This window comes from Brachyistius frenatus, unplaced genomic scaffold, assembly GCF_029030835.1.
Source record: "Brachyistius frenatus isolate BFR_SWC_R1_liver_20210118 unplaced genomic scaffold, ASM2903083v1 Contig_347, whole genome shotgun sequence".
Classification (NCBI taxonomy): Eukaryota; Metazoa; Chordata; class Actinopteri; family Embiotocidae; genus Brachyistius; species Brachyistius frenatus.
Window position 1 is genome coordinate 60,188 of NW_027210946.1, and position 19,901 is coordinate 80,088.

Sequence of the window (19,901 nt, forward strand, 5' to 3'; positions counted from 1 at the left end):
AACACTCAAAATGACCAAAGTTTGGCGAAACCTTTCTCAAACACCCAACTTAAAATCCCCAATGTTACAAAAAGGGGTTTAACCAAGTCACAGTAACTCAGCAGCTTAAAGAAGTCTTTCCCTGTCAAAATAAAACTCTTTGCTACGTCACTCTTGAAAGGCAAAATATAGACTACAGATAACACTGCTGATTGCAAATCTCCAATACAATAACGAAACTCGCACAGCACACACTGACACCCTCCTCATCCTTTCCCATGCTACTTCATCGTGCCAAAAGTCACTGCAGCTCAAACACAGACACACACACACACACACACACACACATACACACACTATGTGTTCTCTTTGTCAGGCCCTGCAGCCTATTCATGCAATCACAAGACACCCATACAAAGACAGCCTGCCCCGTGCGGGGAGTTCATGTCACGAGCTGGTAAGGTATGTTGAATTATGGCCATGGGAATGCTTCGCAAATTTACCTCCGCAATATCTCATCTCTAATTATTATACAAGTATTTGTTTGTTACGTACTCTGGTAATACACAGACACTCACGCACAAGGATTGTTTAGTACACAGGAAAAGCACCTTGTGTGCCGTTCTTACACTGTTTACTCATATTCTCATGTGCCATCCAGACATGTCAGAGGGATCTAAGCATGCATCCTGCCAGATGTTCACAGGGCTAACCCGATTCCATTTAACAGATGCTTTGGCTTACACTGCCAGAGTTTTCAACCCCTCCCGTCCTCCGTCGACTTCCCTTTCTATGAGCTTCATGGGTGAAAGAGAGGGAGTGAAGCCAACTCAAAATGGGAACTCTTGCCTGTTAGAAGGAGGGAAATCACAAAGTTACTCCACAAACTACATCAGATATTCTAATGAGCATCTACTGTATGGATGAGGAAATATGTTGATGATGAACAGGACATGTGAAGTTACATCTGTGAGCTCCGTATTGTAGGATAATCAAATATATTGTCAGGGAATGCTGAAGCAACAAGAAAATATGAATGAATTAGCAAATTAAGCAACAAACAAATATTACTGCTTCACTGTATTGTAAGTTAACTGTCTCGATCCATTTTATTGAGCTGCAGACATTCGCCTTATCACAGCATAACAAGAGCAGATGTATTCAATAGCCTCAGAATAATGATGGCATGTGTTCCATTTTCTGTTTTATACTATGCATGCTCCCTCGCTGGTTTGGATTACAGACCCTTTTCACAGCAGACAGGGAATGACATTAGCCCTGCTAATGAACCACAATACACAACAACGGGACAGCCGGCTTGCACATTTAAATGGAATGGAGCCGCTACTCATATATTTTATGGGCATATCTTTATGGTTCACCATTTTGCCGTTGCTGACACAAAACTTTTTTCTAGTGACATGTTTGGTATATTTGATGTGCCGTTAATGGATTTTTTTTTTTTTACATCATCAGAAAGGCTGAAGTCCTATTAGGTGAAATTATAAAGGTTTAAGGTTTCAAAGTGCTGAAAGATTCCGACGTGTTTTCAAAAATATTGAATATACTTAAAATATTTCATAGAATTAATACTATATTTCATCAGTTCATCAACCAACAGGACATCAATTCGCCAACGTATCATTTAACCGCGGTCATTAGCCGACCATCAATTTCTTTTTGGATCCGCTACATTCATCCAGCGTATTCATCAACCTGAGCATTAATTCATCAAAAATAATTTGAAACATATTCACATCTATCACCTTTTTTTTTTTTTTTTTCCAGTCGTAGGTGCCATTCTACTCTTCGATAGGCCTTCAATTCATCGCGGATAAGAGTTAAACCGTGCATTAAACAACGTGATCAAGGCTACACCTGTATCTGCAGGCAGCAACATTGCTGCTTGATTAGACTAAATTCCTTGTTAGGACACGACGTAAATACAAAACAACATTTGGATTAAGTTTTGTTGTTCGCCATTATCGGAGAAAACTATTGGAATGGGAAGTTGACCACATTGTAGAGCCCATACGATTATACACAATGTCTGGGACTAAGATTAATTGGAAAGCCATTCATAAATCATTAGAAAGTCTTACTCTATCAATCTGGTACCCAAAGACAATTTAGCCCAGGCCAAACTTTTTTCAATTTTCTTGAACTTTGAGTATAAAGAAAGTCCATTTGCCTTTCGATAACATTTAGATTTGACTGTGGCCTGGATGACTTTACAGACATCTAAACTTGATAGTTTGCTGTTCTGTGTTGTGAGGTCTCCATTTCTTAAAACGTGTTTATATACACAAGTTCCACACGTCACATTTCAAAGCTCACTTTCTGTTCTTGCAAATGACATAACTTATTCTACCACCAGCACGTGATTTCTCATGTTCCAGTGTGTTTATACCTTCTATATCTTACATCAGCACGGTCATTTAATCTACTCCTCTAAACAAACTGAACTGCGTGCAGACATATTAATATACATTCTGTAAGTTCTCTCCAGCTGGCGAGCGCACACCATGAAGGCGATGCGGCATGACGTCAGTCTCTCGTGGTTTTGTTTTATAGATTTTTTTTAATTTTTTTTTACAATCAAATGCAGTAAAAAAAAAAAAAAAACGTGAACAGTTTTGTTTTGTTTCGGTTTTGACTGGCGTATCGATTGGTAGCGTGTCAGACATAAAAACCTATTTAAAAAAAAAAAAAAAAAAAAAGGCAAAACACGAAGGCGCAAAACCGGGCGCCCATGGCAACAAGGTTTGTTGTCATTAACAACCATAGCAGCGTTCGGACTTCAATGTTTTGATTAGCTGTTGTTAGCTAGCAAGCATTTTCAAACATTAGATAACGATAAGACCGGTAAAAAAAAAAAAAAAAAGTCTACTTCACCAGTACGTTGAAACAATGGACTCACAGTCGTTATATTATTCTTTAGAACTCGCTGCCGGTGGGAGATATATTTTGAACGTTGAGCAAAGAACTGCTCTTCAGACTTCCCTGGTGATTCTGAAGAAAAACTACAAGTTCAATCGAGTCTTGTTTTGGGGCAAAATAATGGGATTGAAGCAGTATTACTTCATTGCTCAGGGGAGAGGAGAAGATGAGTTAAAAGACAGAACTGTTCTGTACAGGTAAGGGAGCCACGGCTGTGACCCTGTTTCCCTGCAGCCGCTGGTTGTTGTTGTTTTTTTTTGTTTGTTTGGTTTTCTTGAGTATGTGTGAGAGATACCTTGTTAGTTTGCATGTCCTGTGTGGTCCGTCATCTCCAGCTTCAACTGCATGGAGTGGTTCCTGCTTCCCCCTGTCACAGACGTCATGATCCAGGAGGCGTCCAAAGCTGCAAAGGGACAATTCATGGGGGACCCCTCGTATATCTACGAGAAGCTGGAAGAGGAGGAGGTAGTGGTGAGTGTGGTCAGTTTAGTTAGGAGAAATGAACAGCGAGATGATCCGAGGCATTTCAAGTTATTAGTAATAGTGCGGCACGTGAGTAAGAGAAAGTGTTACATTATTTTGTATAGTGTATAAATATAAATCCGTCCGTCTGTTTTAAAAAGAAAATACAGTTGACAGTATTGTGCAGAAGATCTATAACTATAGTTAAAAAAAAAATTTGAAAAAAAAAATGTAATGGATAGACCATAAATTAAACATATTGTTAACAAGGAAGAAGAGCACTGTAGCTCTCCTTTTAAAAGTCACATCTCGGGTCATCTATCTCTGTGTCGTGTTTTAATCACAAAGCATTACAAAAAAAACAACTAATTAGATTTGTTTTTGCTGGTTGAGTCATAAAATTCCAGCTTAGTGATGAACTGTTTTTGGTTGCACAACCACAATGATGGATAACATATTCAGATCCTGTATTAAAAAAAAAAAAAGTACTCGTACCGCAATGTAAAAATACTCCATAACAACAACAACAAAAAGTCCTGCTTTTACAATCGTACCCAAGTAAAAGTACATAAGTAATTCCCAAGTATCAAAGTACTGGTATGGTCTTTCTGATGCATCATTTTATATGGCATCATTGGATTATTAATGCTGAAGTATCAGTGATTTATCATGTTTAGCATGTTTATGTTGTAGCTGCTGCAGGTGGAGCCAGTTTAAACTACTTCGTATCCAGTTTTATATCCGGGCACAGAAAGACAAATGGGTCATCTGAGGATTTCTGGGAGAAGAAAGAAGAAAAAAAACTAAGTTCTGATAAACAAATCTGTTTTCAGTTTTTGGACTGTTTACCTAATCTTGAGATTTTTTTTTTTTTTAAAGAGATATTTACCAAAATGAGAACTATGGAGGGAAAAAGCATTACTTGGTGAATCTGTTTACAACAAATCTTCAATTTAAAAGTAAACTAAAGCAGTCCAATACATCTGGTGGAATAGAAAGGATTTCCCTCTGAAATGTTGTGGAGGGGAAGTATGAAATGGAAATACTCAAGTAAAGTCCAAGTAACTCAAAATTGTACTAAGTATATAGTTATATTGAGTAAACGTACTTGGTTACTTTCCACCCTTGCAGATCAAAGTGACGGAGGAAAACAGGCTGGCAGTGACGGTTCATCAGATCGATAAGGAAGTGTCTCTGGTACCTCGTGGCGCCTTCATCAAGGCTCCAAATAGTCTCGTCCAGATCAACCGCGGCTTTGGTGGTAAATATATTGTGTATCCTGTGGAGTGTTGAGATTTACTGATGCATGTGAATTACTCTGTTAAATAAAGCATGTTTTTTTTTTTTTTGTAAGTGGACTAATATTATTCATGGATGCATACACATATTTTGAGGAAAATATTTCTCAAAATGAGTTTGGTTAACTTGCTAATCCTGCCTTGTGAATGTGGTCCACTGTGTTTCAAAATAATGATTGGACTTTTTTTTTCTTTAGGTCTCTCCGAGTCCGAGTCAAAGAAGCTCGACAATTTCCTGCACTTCAGAGAACCAATGTACCAGAAGAAATCCATCCTGGAGATGAGTAAACTGAACCCAGCTATTGACTTCCTGGATGAACTGAAAGATGACATTCCTAAAGGTAAAGCCACACAGCTCATGTCACCTGTTTGTTTCATTATATAAAAAGTACATACATTCATTTCATAAAAATACAGCTTACGAGATTGTGGATGCCACTACATCACACTCCAACAGCCCATTGTATTTAAAGATGACGGGGCTCTAAGACAACCAGAGAAAAGGGAAGCCAATCTGACATTGACACACAGTGGTACGTTAATTATTCCCATTTAGTGTGCTTAACCTGCCATGCAACAACTACAACTACACGAGGTCCAATGTTACTGCTTATCATTGTGAGGATTCAGCTGACTGGAGGCTAAGAAGGGTTTTGACATAGTGGGGAAAAAAAAATGTAAGGAGTAAACGATAACAATAAAACCAAAATCGCAGCCAGATAGGAAAGGTTTTCTGGGACTGCGATGGAAGAATTTCTCTTTTACCTTGCTAATATAGTGTCTATCAGCAGTGGCCTGGAAACCACACGATTACTGCTGGATCTGTAATATCTGGGCTTTTAGTCCTGGATTCTGGAGTTCTACCATCACCAATTTCCCCTCGCTGGAAGTGAGGAAGATAAAAACCAGGATGGAAGCTGACACAAAGGACAAAAAAATACTATAATCTAAATTTATTTGATGTGACTAATGGGATTGCTCGCATCTGTATGAAATTAAACTGAAACAACTTAAGCTATAATAGCAGAGGTTGAGAGAGTTTTGGCTAATTTAAGACAGATTCCTAATATTTAACAGGTGTTTTTTTTTTTAACATTCTTACAAGTCTGCAAAATTTCACTGCAGTTTGTCCATAAACCTGCTGAAGCTTTGTTTATTAAGATGGGTCATTTCCTACAGGGAATACTGTATTGCCTTTAATAACTAATATTTGTCAAGTTTATCATTATGAGATAATGCAGCTGAAAGCATGAAACGGAGATTAGGTCTTTAAGGTTTGCAAACTCAAACCTGGTGGGAAGCTGGGACGCTGACTGTATATTGAAAAACTCAAACCTGGTGGGAAGCTGGGACGCTGACTGTATATTGAAAAACTCAAACCCCGGGAGCAAATATTAAGCAACGAATACAGTAAAAACAACGCGATGTTATTCATGCACAGTCATGTCTAGTAAGTCTGGGAGATTCTTGCAATAGTTGGATGCACTCCAGACCATGGTGAATGTACAGTGAGGCCCTGAATGTAAAAGCGTGTGTGTGAGATCAAGGAAAATATTTAGCACCCAGAACCAAACATCCAGCAGATGTGTGATTTAAGAGAGCCTTTGAACTGATGCGGATGTCAGTCAGCAGTGTCATCGCTGCAGCAGAGAGAACGCAGATGTTTCAAAACAACACTCACATTCTGCCATCGCTACAGGAGATCATATGCATAGAGTTAACTTTTTTTTTTTTTTTATGGTGCCTGCAGGGGGGGGGGGGGGCTGGGAGGAGGAGGCTGTATGATGTATCTCCACCAAAAGACAGGTGCCTTCCTCTCAGACCCAGGCTGGGCTCCCCTTCTCCTAAACATTCCTGCTAACCATTTCCAGCTCCTGATTTACATCTTTGTATTTTTTTTTTTTCTCCTGCAACCGACGTTGCGTGTTGTGTGTCACACGCACACACACACCATATGTCCGTGACATTTTCACCGTGTTGCATCATACGTCGAGACAAGTTAAGACAAACAACGTAGTGAAGCGGCTCTATCTGTTGGAGTTGCCTCCCTATTGTGACATCAAATGTTTACAGAGTGGCCAATCCAGTTCTCAATTCCCATGGTCTTGGTGTTCATGGTTACGCCCAAACATACCGAGTAACGGGTTGGTCCGTAGACTTCAGAAGTACAAAGGGATGATTTATTGCTGTATCCCTTGGCTGTTTGTAGCATGTGAACAGTACAAGATTTCCGAGGCCTCCATTTCAATTTAGCTCATCGGTGAGGTCAAGAGAATTTTACATTAACCGTTTACGAGTCGTTTGTATTTGTGTTCAGGGTCGTGGCTTCTTCAGTACGAATGTGCCGGCAGAGTGTGCGTGGTTCGCAGCCTGCTGTGGTTGGGACTGACCTTCTATCATGTGCCAATGACGCCGCAGCACGGATACATCTACATGGGCGACGGGACCAAGAACCTGGACCTTCCTTTCATGCTGTGAAGAAATATCTTGGACCTGCCTAAAGCTACATATTATTCATAATTTCCAGTTGTTTGAATAACCCTTTAAAATCAAAATGTGTTGACTTTTTGTTTTTTGCCAATCAACAAGCTTCTTCTCCCAGTTGGCTTTCTTTCAATAAAGCTATCCCTGCACAGTAAACACATGTTGAGAGGCAGAGTAAACACGCACGTTTTATTTGCACATCTGTGTTGCCTTGAGCACACAGTCAACGTACCACCTACTCTGAAATGTGTAACACTGACCCAGTCGTTGTTCACATTAAGTTGTCAGCGGAGTCGACTTCAAAGGCTTTCAGCGAGGCGACGGGGGGAATAGATGGTTCTGGGTGGGGCTGACTGTGATTCACGACAAGTGTGACGCAGCTTCATAAACACAAATTAACAATAAATACAGATGGACCGATGCTTTTAGGCCTTTTCCCACGTCAGTATGACACAAGCCAAGGTCAACTGCAGATACAGTTGAAACATATGGAGCTCTCCCGTGTCCCTGAATAATGGGCCCACCCACTGTCCTCCAGTTGTTGGACCGATTGGTCAGGCTGTCTGCCCGTCAGTGTTTTATGTACATGGGCTTCACACCATAACGCACATTGTTCTTCAGTATTGGGTCACCGACTGGCATGCGCTTCTTACACCACTTCAGTCCAGTTTTATAGATGGGTTTCACCGAGTCAATGGACCAGCGGGTCAGGTATCTGTACAGTGAACAGAGATGGAGGAGAAGTATTAATAGGGTTTAACCACACTGGAACATCCATGCAGATAACGGAGAGGAATACATGAAGACACGGTTCCACGCGTCACCTGTTGAGTTGCTGTTTGGGTCTCTTCGGGACGTGGTCCTCTGGAAGTTTGGGTTTGTGGTCAGGAAGCAGACCTTCAACACAGATCAGAAAAATAAACACGTTTGTGTCAGAAACTCAAAAACAACACATCAACAGCAGGTCTGGTGCGAAGAGGTATACATTTTTTTTTTTAAATTTTTTTTTATTAATGCCACATGTTAACAGCCACATTTTTCAGCTATGCTCTTCACTGATGGACTCAAGATTGACTCATTATCGGCTACCAAAGTAATGGACCTTTATTGAATTTTGCAGTTGCACTGACTGATAGATGACAATGTTTAAAAATCTGTGTAAACCAAGCAGACGAAAGTTTGTCCGTGTCATCGAAGCGGTTTAGTCATTAAAGAACAAACAACAGCATTACTGCAATCATGTCTTGTGCAAGTTTGCACAATATTTTTTGCCTTTCATATGTACCATACATGTATTTGTCATCACCACTGTATTTGAAACTTCCTAAAAAGCTTGTTGAAATGTGTAACATTACCTACCGAGTGACAAATTAGACAAACTGATGGTGATCTGTTTGAAGTGGATGAACATTTTTGAGAGGATGAAGATTTTTGGAGCTAGCAGTAAAGGCCATTTATTCATCTGCTCGGAGGCTACGCCCAGTTCTGGTTCTGGACTCGTTGGTACAATTTGCGAAACCTCTAAGGACCAGTTTGCTTTTCAACGGGCTCGAGAGCCACAACATTACATCACTGTATACGTCGATACGTGTTTTTGCTTTTTCCAGCAATGCTGTTGCCAACTTCAAACACTGACTACGTCGAGTTTATTTTTGGGTATCTGTCGAGGACCACAGTGCAAGGAGACAGTTTGTCTCGTCCACAGACCGCTGTTGTTTGTCTTCACTCCATTTCACATCCATGCCGAGGCTCTTCCGTTTCTTTTTTCAGATGACGGTCACAAAGTTTTAGTTGGTCTTGGTTGATCACAATGATCCCGTTCCCAGCCCCCGACATAAGCAGTTATTGCTTCTAGACCAGCCAATTGTTGGTGCCAGTCTGGAACCAGTTTTCCAGTTCATTTGCCGTCAAAATACAAAAGACTGGTTCAAGATTAGCGACTGACTTCGACCCGCCACAGTGGAGAAGGGTTAATTGAGGCTAAGGGAGATACCTCGTGGGGCCTTTAAGTACTCCGCCTTGTGGCTGCTTCTATTTTCCCCTTCAGGGTTTTGATGCGACATTAAGAATTGTAAGTCACCACCCTTAATAATCTCTTCTTTTTTTCCTCATTTCAGTAACACATCTCAAATGAAGCGATTACCCTGCGAGCCTTCTGCTCACTGCGACTGTTTCCCTGCGATATTATTCAATTACAAGACGGTGTCACAACAGTCACCGAGATGAAACTTCGTCGTTTTTCTTTGACTGTGGCTCACCAGCACTGTTTAACGAAGTAAATGAAAGCACGAGGACAGTTGCTGTTGTGAATATAAAGTCCAATGAGGCATGGGCTCATGGAGCGTTTTTAGATGTGTGATAAATGGGTACATTTCCAAGATTATGTCAAAACCTGGTGTATTGCTGGACCGTGTAAACGTTGGAGGGCTTTTAATTTGGAACTCGTACAGGAGTTCACTGCATTAGGTGTAGCTTTATTACTCACTGCGTGTCAGATATATTCTTGTTCGTAGAGCTGGCCCCGTTTGTGCGGTACAGCAGAAAACCTGAGCCGCGGGTCGCGACGGTAAGACTTTCGTTAAGGTCCTACGTGGACGATGAGTCCACCTTAACACTGACCTGCTCTGTGAGCCATCTGCACGCAGATGGCAATCTTACGATGCTCCTCTAGACAGAGACCAGTGATTCTCCTGGGCAACAGGCCTCCATCTGACCTGATGAACTGGCTGAGCAGCAAGACATCCTGCAAGGGGAAACAAGACAAGAGGGTCAACCGCTGTAAACGGCTTTCAACGTCATCTCTGACCATTTGGTCCACGGAGGCCTGTGAGCACTTTTACCGTGTAGTTGTACTTGTGCTGCAGGTTCCATCTATAGATTGGACACTTGGCTGCGGGATTTGGAGGCTCTGGTCCTGCTGGAATATCCAGGATTTTCCCCTCAATCTGACAGGAGGTAAATATCACAGCAGTTAGTCGAACAGTAAGATAGAAGCTTCTCATCAGATTGACCGAATATCATGAGCACATCAATAGCATTATAACACCATAAAAAAAAAAAGGGTCTGTCCAAAATAATAAATCGAGGCGATGGACGAATGTCACAAATGAAGTTTACAAAGAGTTGCATATGTGTTATTCTAACAACCAAAACAAACAAACAGGGAATATAATTTAAACGTTGCGGGTCACACCCCAGTTTTACTTACCGTCACAGTATTCCCATCTCGCTTCTCCACCACTGTGAACCAGAGATTATATATCATCAGGCTTCAATCATGAATGTCAGTTTAGCAGTTATGATTTTCATGAAATCCCATGCAAATATAATGAGGAGCAGGAAAACCAATAAAACTAACTCCGGTACGACACCCTTTCAACAATAGTATATTTGAATGCTGCTGTATTTAGTGACTTTGTGCCCTCACAGACAAAAAACACCAATTTTCTTCTTTTTTTTTGTATTCACAACAAAGACATTTTGGAGACATATATTGGATGCTGGGCTTTATGCAATGAAATGAGACGCCGTCTCACTGTCTTAAATTACTTCAGGGAAGTTGTTGTGATCTACCATTTAGGAGGGATGTCTCCACTCTCCATTACTTTACATATTTGTTATATTTTACAGCAAGATAGTTGAAAGGAAAGAAAAAAAAAGGAGTAATGTCCTTAGAGGAGAAAATGATTCATTCTTTGGGTTTCTTTTCAACCTCCTGGTAACTTCATACGTGTCCAATGTAAACTTGTATGTGGCCGGAAAATGATTTAAAGCAAACGAGAAGCATCAAGTGTGTGTGTGTGTGTGTGTGTGTGCGCGTGTGTGCGTGCGCATGCTGGCTATCACACTAACAAGGCTAAAAAAAAAAAAAAAAGAAAGTCGTAACGTTTGCAGAGTAGTCTCACCTTGACGAATCCCTCTGCTCTGGATGGTGAAAGCAGACAGCTGAGGAACATTTATCCTTTGTAGAGAACTCGCGTTGGTGCCTGTGGCGCCCAGTTTTAAGTCCGCAAACGAGGTCCAGACAGTCCTCCACACACCGCGGGCCGCCATGTTTAACGCCTGGCCTTCTCCTCCCCGCTTCCTGTCTGGCAATCTCGCGATAATAAAACAGCGACACCCTCGACGAAAAGCAGTTATTACAGCCAAGAGAAAGAAAACTTATCAGAAAGAAGTTTGACCGGAGTACACAAATCAACGTCAGTTGTGAGCATGTCCCTGTACGGATTTTGTTTTCATTTCAATACATGATCTATTTTGACTTCATAATGAAATTTTTGTTTTGGTCCAAGTAAATTAATTCATAGATTTATGAACTTTCATCAAAACTGTGGCCTCAAAAGATTTCAAAATATGAACCCAGATCTAAATCTAACTAATACAGTTACCCACAGAACACACTACAGCAGACATGTCAAACAAAACTAAACGCAAGAGGGAAAAGCAATGAAAACATGGCACGTTGAAATCCAGCCTACCAAATACAGGCCTACCAAAAACCTCCAGGGAAAAGTGACGGTGAAATGCAGCTCACAGAACCAGAGATGTTTTTTATAACCCAGATAAAGATTCAGGATAAAAACATGATTTATTTGTCTATGAGGAAGGAAGGGAGAAATTAAATCCTGCAATAAACTGCAGTATCCTTGGACAATTTTCATACTTTCAACTTGTGTTGCTTTTGTTGAGATTTTCGTAGATATGGGTCACTGTTCATACCACTATTCATACCATGCACATCAGATGAAAGCATGAGAGGCTCATACGGGAGCACATGCCAAGCTTTTCTAGCTGAAAGCAGACGATACAGGTAGACTCTTCATGCACTGATAAAGAGGAAGATAAGATGTTTGATGTTTGATAGTGTTATCAGGAGAAGACTATGCCTATGTCCAGTTGTCATGTTTATGTTTCCTGTTTTTTTAGGGTTTATCTCATAGATATATCTGTTTGCATAAAAGAGAGCTTTAGAAATCCTGAGTTGAGCTGCAGCAGGAGATCTGCTTACATAAGTCCTCATTTAAAGGTGCAATCTGTAAGATTTTTAGTTTAAAACATTCAAAAGTTGACTAAATTTAGTTGCAGAATATGAAAAAAATTGCAGCTTTGATGTTTGGTCAAGGACATCTGTGTATTGTGTTGCACAGATATCTATTGAAGTTACCATGCTCCATCTTGTACTACCACTGTGTGATAGTGAGTCACTGTAGCATCCAGTCTGCCCTCAATCCAACATGAATGGAAGAAGTAGCATAATATAACTTCTTATCAGAATAAAGGGAACAGTAAACAGTAAAAAGATGGCAGGAACTCTTGCGAAACTATACAACCAAAATAAGAGTTGGTGTTGCTTTCCACTGATGGAGACAGTACTTGGTGAGTAAAGGAATAAAGTTAGAGGCTGAACTTGCAACAATTCTGCAAAACTGGTACGTAAACAGCTGTAAATGCTGATGTTGGCTATGTAGCAATAGCTTATGAACGAATTACGTAACGTTACTGACAATGTTATCTGTACGTTGATATGGAGTTTAGAACAGTTATAATACCTTAATGTGACAAGCTTAATTAGATCATCATCTAGTTATACCAACTAAACGAAGGCAACGTCATGTACCAAACAAACCAGGCGTACTGGACAAATAAAAATGGACTGATAGTGCAAAAACGTACAGACAAACAGTCAAAATAGTGTTGATATTATGTGGTTTTGCTGTGACTGTTTTCTTGTTACTATGGTCTTGCTAAAACAAAGATAAGCAACATAAACTATGGGCTTAACCAATTGTAACTTTTTTAGTCGATGCACTGGTGTCCAGATGGGACTTAAGACTCACATATTGCACCTTTAACTTTCACCCCCCATTTTATTGAAACTGAAGCATGATAGATTTAGGTTGGTGAATGTCAAGAGGTTAAATTGCTACCATTTTCTTTTCACATTAACGGCAGGTGCATTTGGGAAGTTAAGAGCCAAGTAATGCAGCAGTGCACCAACAAAACATCAAACAATTGGCCTTGTAAATGTTTTATGAGGAAGCAAATGCATTCAATGTGTTTGTTGTCTTCAAGGATAGACATCATGAATTTTGATGAATAAAACAAATACAAACACAACTGTGATTTGTTTAAAAGAAAAACTCTGCAGGGCACCTTTAATGCCAAATATTTCTGGGACTATCTTGTGTGGTCCTGCAACAGGTGGCTAAGCATAGCTAATTGTAAATGAAACATGGTAAAGATAAGAAGGACATGTCAGAAACATGTTGTCCATCATGGCTCTGTGGTTTCAAGGGCAAAAATGTGAACAATTTCTCAAATGCCATCTAAATTGTGAAGGCTGAAAAAAAGCTGCACCCTGGGATGCAAATGGACTTCTGTGTTCGTCTCATCCACAGAGCAGAGAGCAGATAAATAGAGATTACGGTCACCCACGCTGCCACAAAGGACGCATTGTCTCAGTGATCAGGTCCCTCCGTCTGGGACACTTAAGTAGTCACATTCCTCGAGAGAAGCCCAAAAAATGTCATTTAAAGTGTCTGGCCACCTCCTCACCGGCTTTGATATTCAAATGAAACATGGCTCTGTACAAACAGGCGCCTCAGCTGAGGAAGAGGGGGGAGAGTAAATCAGATAGGATTTCCCTCAGATGAAAAGAACTTGTCTGACATTTTCACAGCGAGCACTGAGGGACCCTGAAGCAATGTTGGTTCGATGTCATGGTGGGAAGTTATTGCTGTGTGGAAAAGGTTAGCGTCTTCACCCCTGCTTTCCTGGATAAACTGCTGAAACGCAGCATGGAACGAGCAAATGAGATGAGACTGGAGTGAAGATGAGTGGGCACGGTCACATCCTACAAAAATAAATCCAAACCACCCCGCTGCATTCCCCTTTTATTGTCACACTGGTCCATTTGTTTTGCTTTTAATATTTTAGTGAAGGCTGAAGGGCCCCTGGTGATCGTTTCTTCTGAAGAGTCTAAACAAAAGAAGACCTGAAAGAGAGTCATAACAGCAATACCGTGGGATCTGAAGAGTAGAAGTTGAGGTGGCACTTTTAATCAAAATCACGAATTACAAAGTATGACTCTTGCGGTATGGTTTTCTCACTACTATGTGTTTCCTTAGATTTCTTGCAGGGACAGAATACCTCATTCCCATGCAGATGGTAACTGTGGATTTGCTGCATCCAAATTGATGGGCACAGTCTGGTATGCAATTAAGGCATAGCTGTCCCTAAGAGGCTTTCCTGGGTGATTAACTCGTAAGGCCTGTTGCATCCAAGGAAGTCAACTGGACACAATTAGCCTATTTCGATGGAAAGACTTTGGTTAAAGGCCCCCATTGCTGTAAAATGAGGTGAGAATAAAAGAAACCCACCAAAGTAGACAAATGGAAACAGAAACATAGTCTTCGTCAACCGGGGAGAGCAGATCAAGATCTGGATGGACACTCCTTTTTGATTTGGGGTAAAGCTTTCGTGCAAGTGACATGAATCTTTATCCTACCAAGTATCAACAAGCCCAAACCCCCCTCTTCTGTTTCACAGCCCTCTCATTCACTACCCTTCCAGTACTTATTTGGGCGTACGTGCTAAACGGCACTAGCTTCTTCAACAAATTCGCTGCTCTTTGAAGAGGCTCTTATCCCCGCTTTTCCTGCACTTGGCCCGCTAAGAGTGCCGCCTTCTATCCTCTCTCTCACACACACACATACTCCGCCTGCCCACAAATATACACACAAACACGATCACATGGCCCCCTGCATCTGTCGTTTTCATATATGCACAAACACTCTCTGTATGATGTGCAGTCTTTTCACACAGATCACATTGCCCGTGCTCCTTGGCTCCTGAGTGATCCTCTTCAACTGTTTGAAAACAGTTTGCATTCTTCTTCCTGCTGGGATGTCGTTTTTGTTTTAGTTTGGAACTGGTGCTGCACCTCCTGAGGTCCGGTCTCCTTTGGGTGAGTTGTGTTTGTCTGACCTTTTAAAGGGTCACCCCCAGCGGCTAACAACAAGGAAGTCAGTTAAAGCAGAGGGGGGACGAGGTCTAAGGAAAAAGAAGAGGCAACTGACTCGTTTTCCATCATCATCACGGCAGGACATTAAAAAACAGACAGGACTCTGACCTGGTATCCCTATTCCTCCATCTGTTTTGAATGAAAGAATCAAATTACACCTGTAGGACCACGAGCAAAAAAAAAAAAAAAAAAATGTAAACTGGTGATTCAGTCAAGCTTTGAAGAATGTTTTAATGTGATACAGGGATATCTCATGCTGTGCTGATTTGTGCAGCACTGCCTGGATAAGTTTCCCATCATGGCTGCCCCTGCTCTTAACTTCCTCCTTGTGCGAGTTGCCATGACGCCTGCAGCAGCATTCTCACATGGACCAGATGGTTTCCAGTCAGCTGCAGTCTTTTTTTTTTTTTTTTACTTAAAGGCTGTCTACAGGTGGTCATGTGACTTATGAGGTGACCATTGCTATTACAGGAACAGCCACTTCTATTCTCAGTTTGTTGGAGTCACATTTCATTCCATCTGATATTTGTCTTACACTGTAGATATACATATATTTTACTTTCATTTTGATCTATTCACTTGAGGCCTGCAATAAATAGGTTTGGCCGGGAACAGTGCATCATCTAAGTCGATAGGATATTCTAAAGTACACCTGATCAAAGTAAATCAAACAGTCACTCCTTTTTGCTCTGTTTTGGCCTCCACCAACTTGTTAGAGGAAATATCTGATTCGCTAGCGGCTAAGGCCACACTACGTTCAATACCTACTTCAAGGCTCCAACAAAGGGTACTTGATGCTGAAAGAGCTGTCTGCTGCTGCTGCATCAAAAATGATGAGAACTCTGAGAATTAACCAAACATTGAAGCTGCAGGCTGTGAAACCAAAACAATGAGCTCAAAGATGCTAAAAAGTTCTGTAGAGCTGAAGGGAATGGCAAAGTTGGATGTGCAAACCTATGATAGTTTTAGTTCTCAGCTGTCTTCCTTTTATAAACAATCTTTGTTTGTGAAGTGTGTTGCCATGGCGCTTTTTGAGTAAACTGTTGTAGCCAAACAAACTTCTTGCTGATGTGTGGTACTTCAGACCGGGTGTTTTGGCCCACTCTCCATGGAGTGAGTTATTGACAGTTCCATTTCCAACTTTCCAGAACACTGGTCTGGACATTTCATCACAGTCATTCTTATCTCAGCATGGCCTCCACATGTGCCACTCTTTCATCAAACTCAGTTGTGAAACCACATATTTAACGTGGCCTTGCGTATTGACAACGCCATGCCTACATCACATAACTTAATAGTGCCGTATATTTCACACAAAAAGTAACCAGGCTTCCCCGCACTGCTTGCAATCTTTCAAAAACACAAAACACAAAAAGGTTTGTTGCAGTTTAAAAGTTGATACTTTGCTGAAGTAATGCTGCTTGTATCCCTCCTTTACATGAGCCACACCTGGCTTGTAAAGAAATTCACTGTGACACAAGGTCACTGCAGCCTTTTCTTCACCCTCATTAGTCCGTCTCCTTTTCTGTGAGTGAAGGTATTGGATGGTATAGAATGCACAGAAAGCAGGATGGATTGTGGACAGGTGGAGCCCAGCAGGGGGCAGTGGTGATTGTCAGGTGAAGCTTTGCTCCGCTGTTTGACTGCCTCCAAACCTTCTCTACACTGCAGCAGTCAGTCAGTCAGTGAGTAAGACCGTGAGGATTAAATAATAAAACACACCTAAGTGGCTTTTTTCACAACCTACAGACATAGTAGGTTATTATTACATCTTGGGCAGTAAAGATACTGCATGGCATTTTACTGTTGGCTATATACAGTAAACTTTGAAATAAACTCTCAAATGTTAAGGGAGGAAAAAATGAGAAAAACTGGATGCACTTTGTAATTGTAATAAAAATAGACAATGATATGTCCTTCAGCAAAATGAATTTCAGCCGAAGGAACCTCTCTTCCACCACTGAGACATGTTATGTGGGCTCCCTGATGGGGAACATGACCTCTGTCCCTTGTTCTCTTCCTTTCCCAGTTGGGGGTCATTCATGAAAACAACTTGAGACTGGCTTTTTTTCTTATTTTTACAACTGCCTTTTTTTGTTGTATTTTTAACACCATGTCCAATACATCTTATCCTCTGAATGAGAATGTAAAAACTCTACTTTCTCTGTGTGTGTTTGTGTGTGTGTGTGTGTGTGTGTGTGTGTGTGTGTGTGTGTGTGTGTGTGTGTGTGTGTGTGTGTGTGTGTGTGTGTGTGTGTGTGTGTGTGTGTGCGCGCGTGCGTGTGTTCAGTCTGCCTTGCCCTAGTCAGAAGAAGTTGTACAGTGAACAGCCATCAGTCAAGAGTTTCTCCAACCTTTATGCATGGGTCTTAATGAGGAGACATTCAGGCAAACAAAAAGACATGATGCAACAAAAGAATGGACGCTGAAAAGAGGCAAACCTGAAGTCCTTCCATCTCCATTCACTCGTATGTTAAAAGGACTGGGCAGTCAAACACAAGGCAAACTCTCCAGTAAAATTCCATCGCTGGCAAACACAGGACTGAGAACAGTCAGAGAGGAAGAGCTACTTTTTTCTTTTTTTTCCCAAGTACTGCTTTGTCATCAAGTGGAAGGGCACTCACATGTTTAATTATTTCCATTCACATCAAATAATGCTATTTAAAAGAGAACTACATGTGTATTTTTACCTCTGTAGTAACCTGTTGGTCAGATTTTATAACTCAGCAGGTGCCGTATTTAAGTTTGAAGTAAATTCTCATCTATAACCAGATGATAATCTGACTGATTGAGTCTTGTTTCAAATTGAGACTGTATCTTTAATGGAGCTTGTAGAAAACAAGTGTCAATTAAAGATATAACTAATAATTAAAATTCCCTTTATTTCTGCAAATTCTCAGAAATTAGAGTCATAAATTGGAATTATCGTACTTCATACGAATGTCTATACTGTTATTGAAATACAACATTATTGTACACCTGGTAACACTGCTCTCAATGGACTGATATGCCCTGCTGTTTGAAGGTCATGTGACCAATGGAGACAGCCAGATATGTGGAATGCAAATTTTTGGTAGCCTTTACCAGTTTGTCTCCTTGTAGTGAAGAACAGAAATGTACTGCCCTAGAAAAGTAAAAGTAGTGTTTTTTAACCATGTTTAGTTTTGACAAATTGTACTTTTGTGTTACCTCCAAGCAGCAACCGACCATGATGTCACTCTCAGGTTTGTGAATTACCAAAATTCCCTCGGGTTTGACTTTTTAGTTGTTGACATGTTTTTGTTTTGTTTTTTGCCAAAAATGCCCATATTTGGATGAGCTGTGGAGTAGCGAGTGGTGAATCTGACACGATCTGACTAAGAACCCAAGGACACTATGCACCAGCCCACCTATTGCAAAAAAGATGACTGCACTCCAGTCCTGTCAATCAAACCAGACCAAACATGCCTCACTTTGAGGCCCAAAATCTAATTCATTATAGAATTATTTTCACAGGGAAAACCAGAACACTGATCATAGGGAGACACCACATTGACTTGTGAAAAAGCTTTATTGACTTTGTATTTAATGAGAGAAATTGAGTGTGAGTATTTTGGAGCCAGAGCATTTTTGCAGCCAGCCCCTAGTGTCCCGCGGTGGTATTGCAGTTAAAGGCACTTCTGCATTGGCCTCACTTGTCAGACCGGGAAGCTACCTCCACTTTTATATACAGCCTATGGTTACCTAACAATACGTTTTGCATTACCTTGCAAGACTTTTGCATTACCTCACAATAACATTCACATTTCCTCAGACCCATAGAGAAAAGCTGAGCTCTGCTATGAAACAGGATCATGTATTATAGTAGGCAACCACCGTTTGTGTCTACAGCCAGAGTCAGAGCACCTTCCGCTGTGGCTGCATCCCTACAGTTAAAGGGAAAACTACAGGAGCTGGTTCACTAGCTCTCTCACTAACCGCTGCAGAGACAGAGTGTATCTGTGATGATAACTGCAGCCTTGAGGCGACACAGCTGTCACTGTGACTGGCTGTGCAGCGACGGTTCCTCTGGCTGAGTTACTGTTTTCCTGAACTCCTCCAGTGTGTTGGTAACATATCTGTCATAGAAGCAGTGAGTTCAATAGTAACAGCTGCACATATCCACAACACCGTCGACGGAACCACAGCAGCAGCCAAAGTCTGAACAATAACCGTATCCAGCCACAGCTTCACCCGTCAGCAGGCAGAGCAGCTGCAGCTGTGCTCACAACCAGCAGCTGGATACTTTCAGAGTTTAGCTTTTTAAAATGAGTAAGGAGCATTAAATGCATCACGTTAAGTGTCACATCATCTCTCCTTTCTGTATCTGCAGAGTGTCTCCATTAACTGGGAGTGTGCTACAACCGGATAGAACCAACACACCCGCTGTTCATATGGATCAGAAGGAATGTAACGTGAGGCAGCACAAAAGTAGTCCTCCACAAAAAGTCTCTTTAAATTTGGGATTTGAAGCGTGCTCCTATTTTCAAATAGTACAATGATTATGAGAGAAACAGGCATCCTTATTGTCAGACTGTAAATGCCACCATGAACAGCGATATAAAATTCAGGGGAGTGACTTTTGAGTACAGCTTGGAGTGAGATTTATATCCCTGGGATCACCTCATATCGATAAACTTTTACAGCCTGTGATGGTGAAATCATTGTTCAATCCTCTGTATATTTTCTTGACACTT

At 41.0% G+C, this 19,901-nt stretch overlaps 2 protein-coding genes across 2 annotated transcripts; one reads left to right on the plus strand and one right to left on the minus strand.

The window, feature by feature from the left end:
• Positions 1-2,777: 2,777 nt before the first annotated feature.
• Positions 2,778-7,246, plus strand: rsph9 (radial spoke head component 9). Its single transcript, XM_069723839.1, has 5 exons — positions 2,778-3,116; positions 3,255-3,390; positions 4,513-4,642; positions 4,877-5,020; positions 6,997-7,246. Exons 1-5 carry the CDS (start codon positions 2,890-2,892, stop codon positions 7,155-7,157), a joined length of 798 nt encoding a protein of 265 aa, XP_069579940.1. The 5' UTR covers positions 2,778-2,889; the 3' UTR covers positions 7,158-7,246.
• A 92-nt stretch (positions 7,247-7,338) lies between these two features.
• mrps18a (mitochondrial ribosomal protein S18A) lies at positions 7,339-11,263 on the minus strand. Its single transcript, XM_069723840.1, has 6 exons — positions 11,069-11,263; positions 10,372-10,403; positions 10,004-10,108; positions 9,783-9,906; positions 7,988-8,060; positions 7,339-7,878 (listed from the first exon to the last, which is right to left on the minus strand). Exons 1-6 carry the CDS (start codon positions 11,214-11,216, stop codon positions 7,734-7,736), a joined length of 627 nt encoding a protein of 208 aa, XP_069579941.1. The 5' UTR covers positions 11,217-11,263; the 3' UTR covers positions 7,339-7,733.
• Positions 11,264-19,901: the final 8,638 nt, after the last annotated feature.

Bases quoted from the DNA above. Each gene is read 5' to 3' on its own strand.
- rsph9 (XM_069723839.1), top strand. From the start codon at position 2,890: ATGGACTCACAGTCGTTATATTATTCTTTAGAACTCGCTGCCGGTGGG. The intron at 3,117-3,254 runs GTAAGGGAGCCA...CGTCATCTCCAG, and splicing joins GACAGAACTGTTCTGTACAG to CTTCAACTGCATGGAGTGGT. The intron at 5,021-6,996 runs GTAAAGCCACAC...ATTTGTGTTCAG, and splicing joins GAAAGATGACATTCCTAAAG to GGTCGTGGCTTCTTCAGTAC.
- mrps18a (XM_069723840.1), bottom strand. From the start codon at position 11,216: ATGGCGGCCCGCGGTGTGTGGAGGACTGTCTGGACCTCGTTTGCGGAC. The intron at 9,907-10,003 runs GTAAAAGTGCTC...TTCCCCTTGCAG, and splicing joins AGCACAAGTACAACTACACG to GATGTCTTGCTGCTCAGCCA. The intron at 7,879-7,987 runs GTGACGCGTGGA...TTCACTGTACAG, and splicing joins CCCAAACAGCAACTCAACAG to ATACCTGACCCGCTGGTCCA.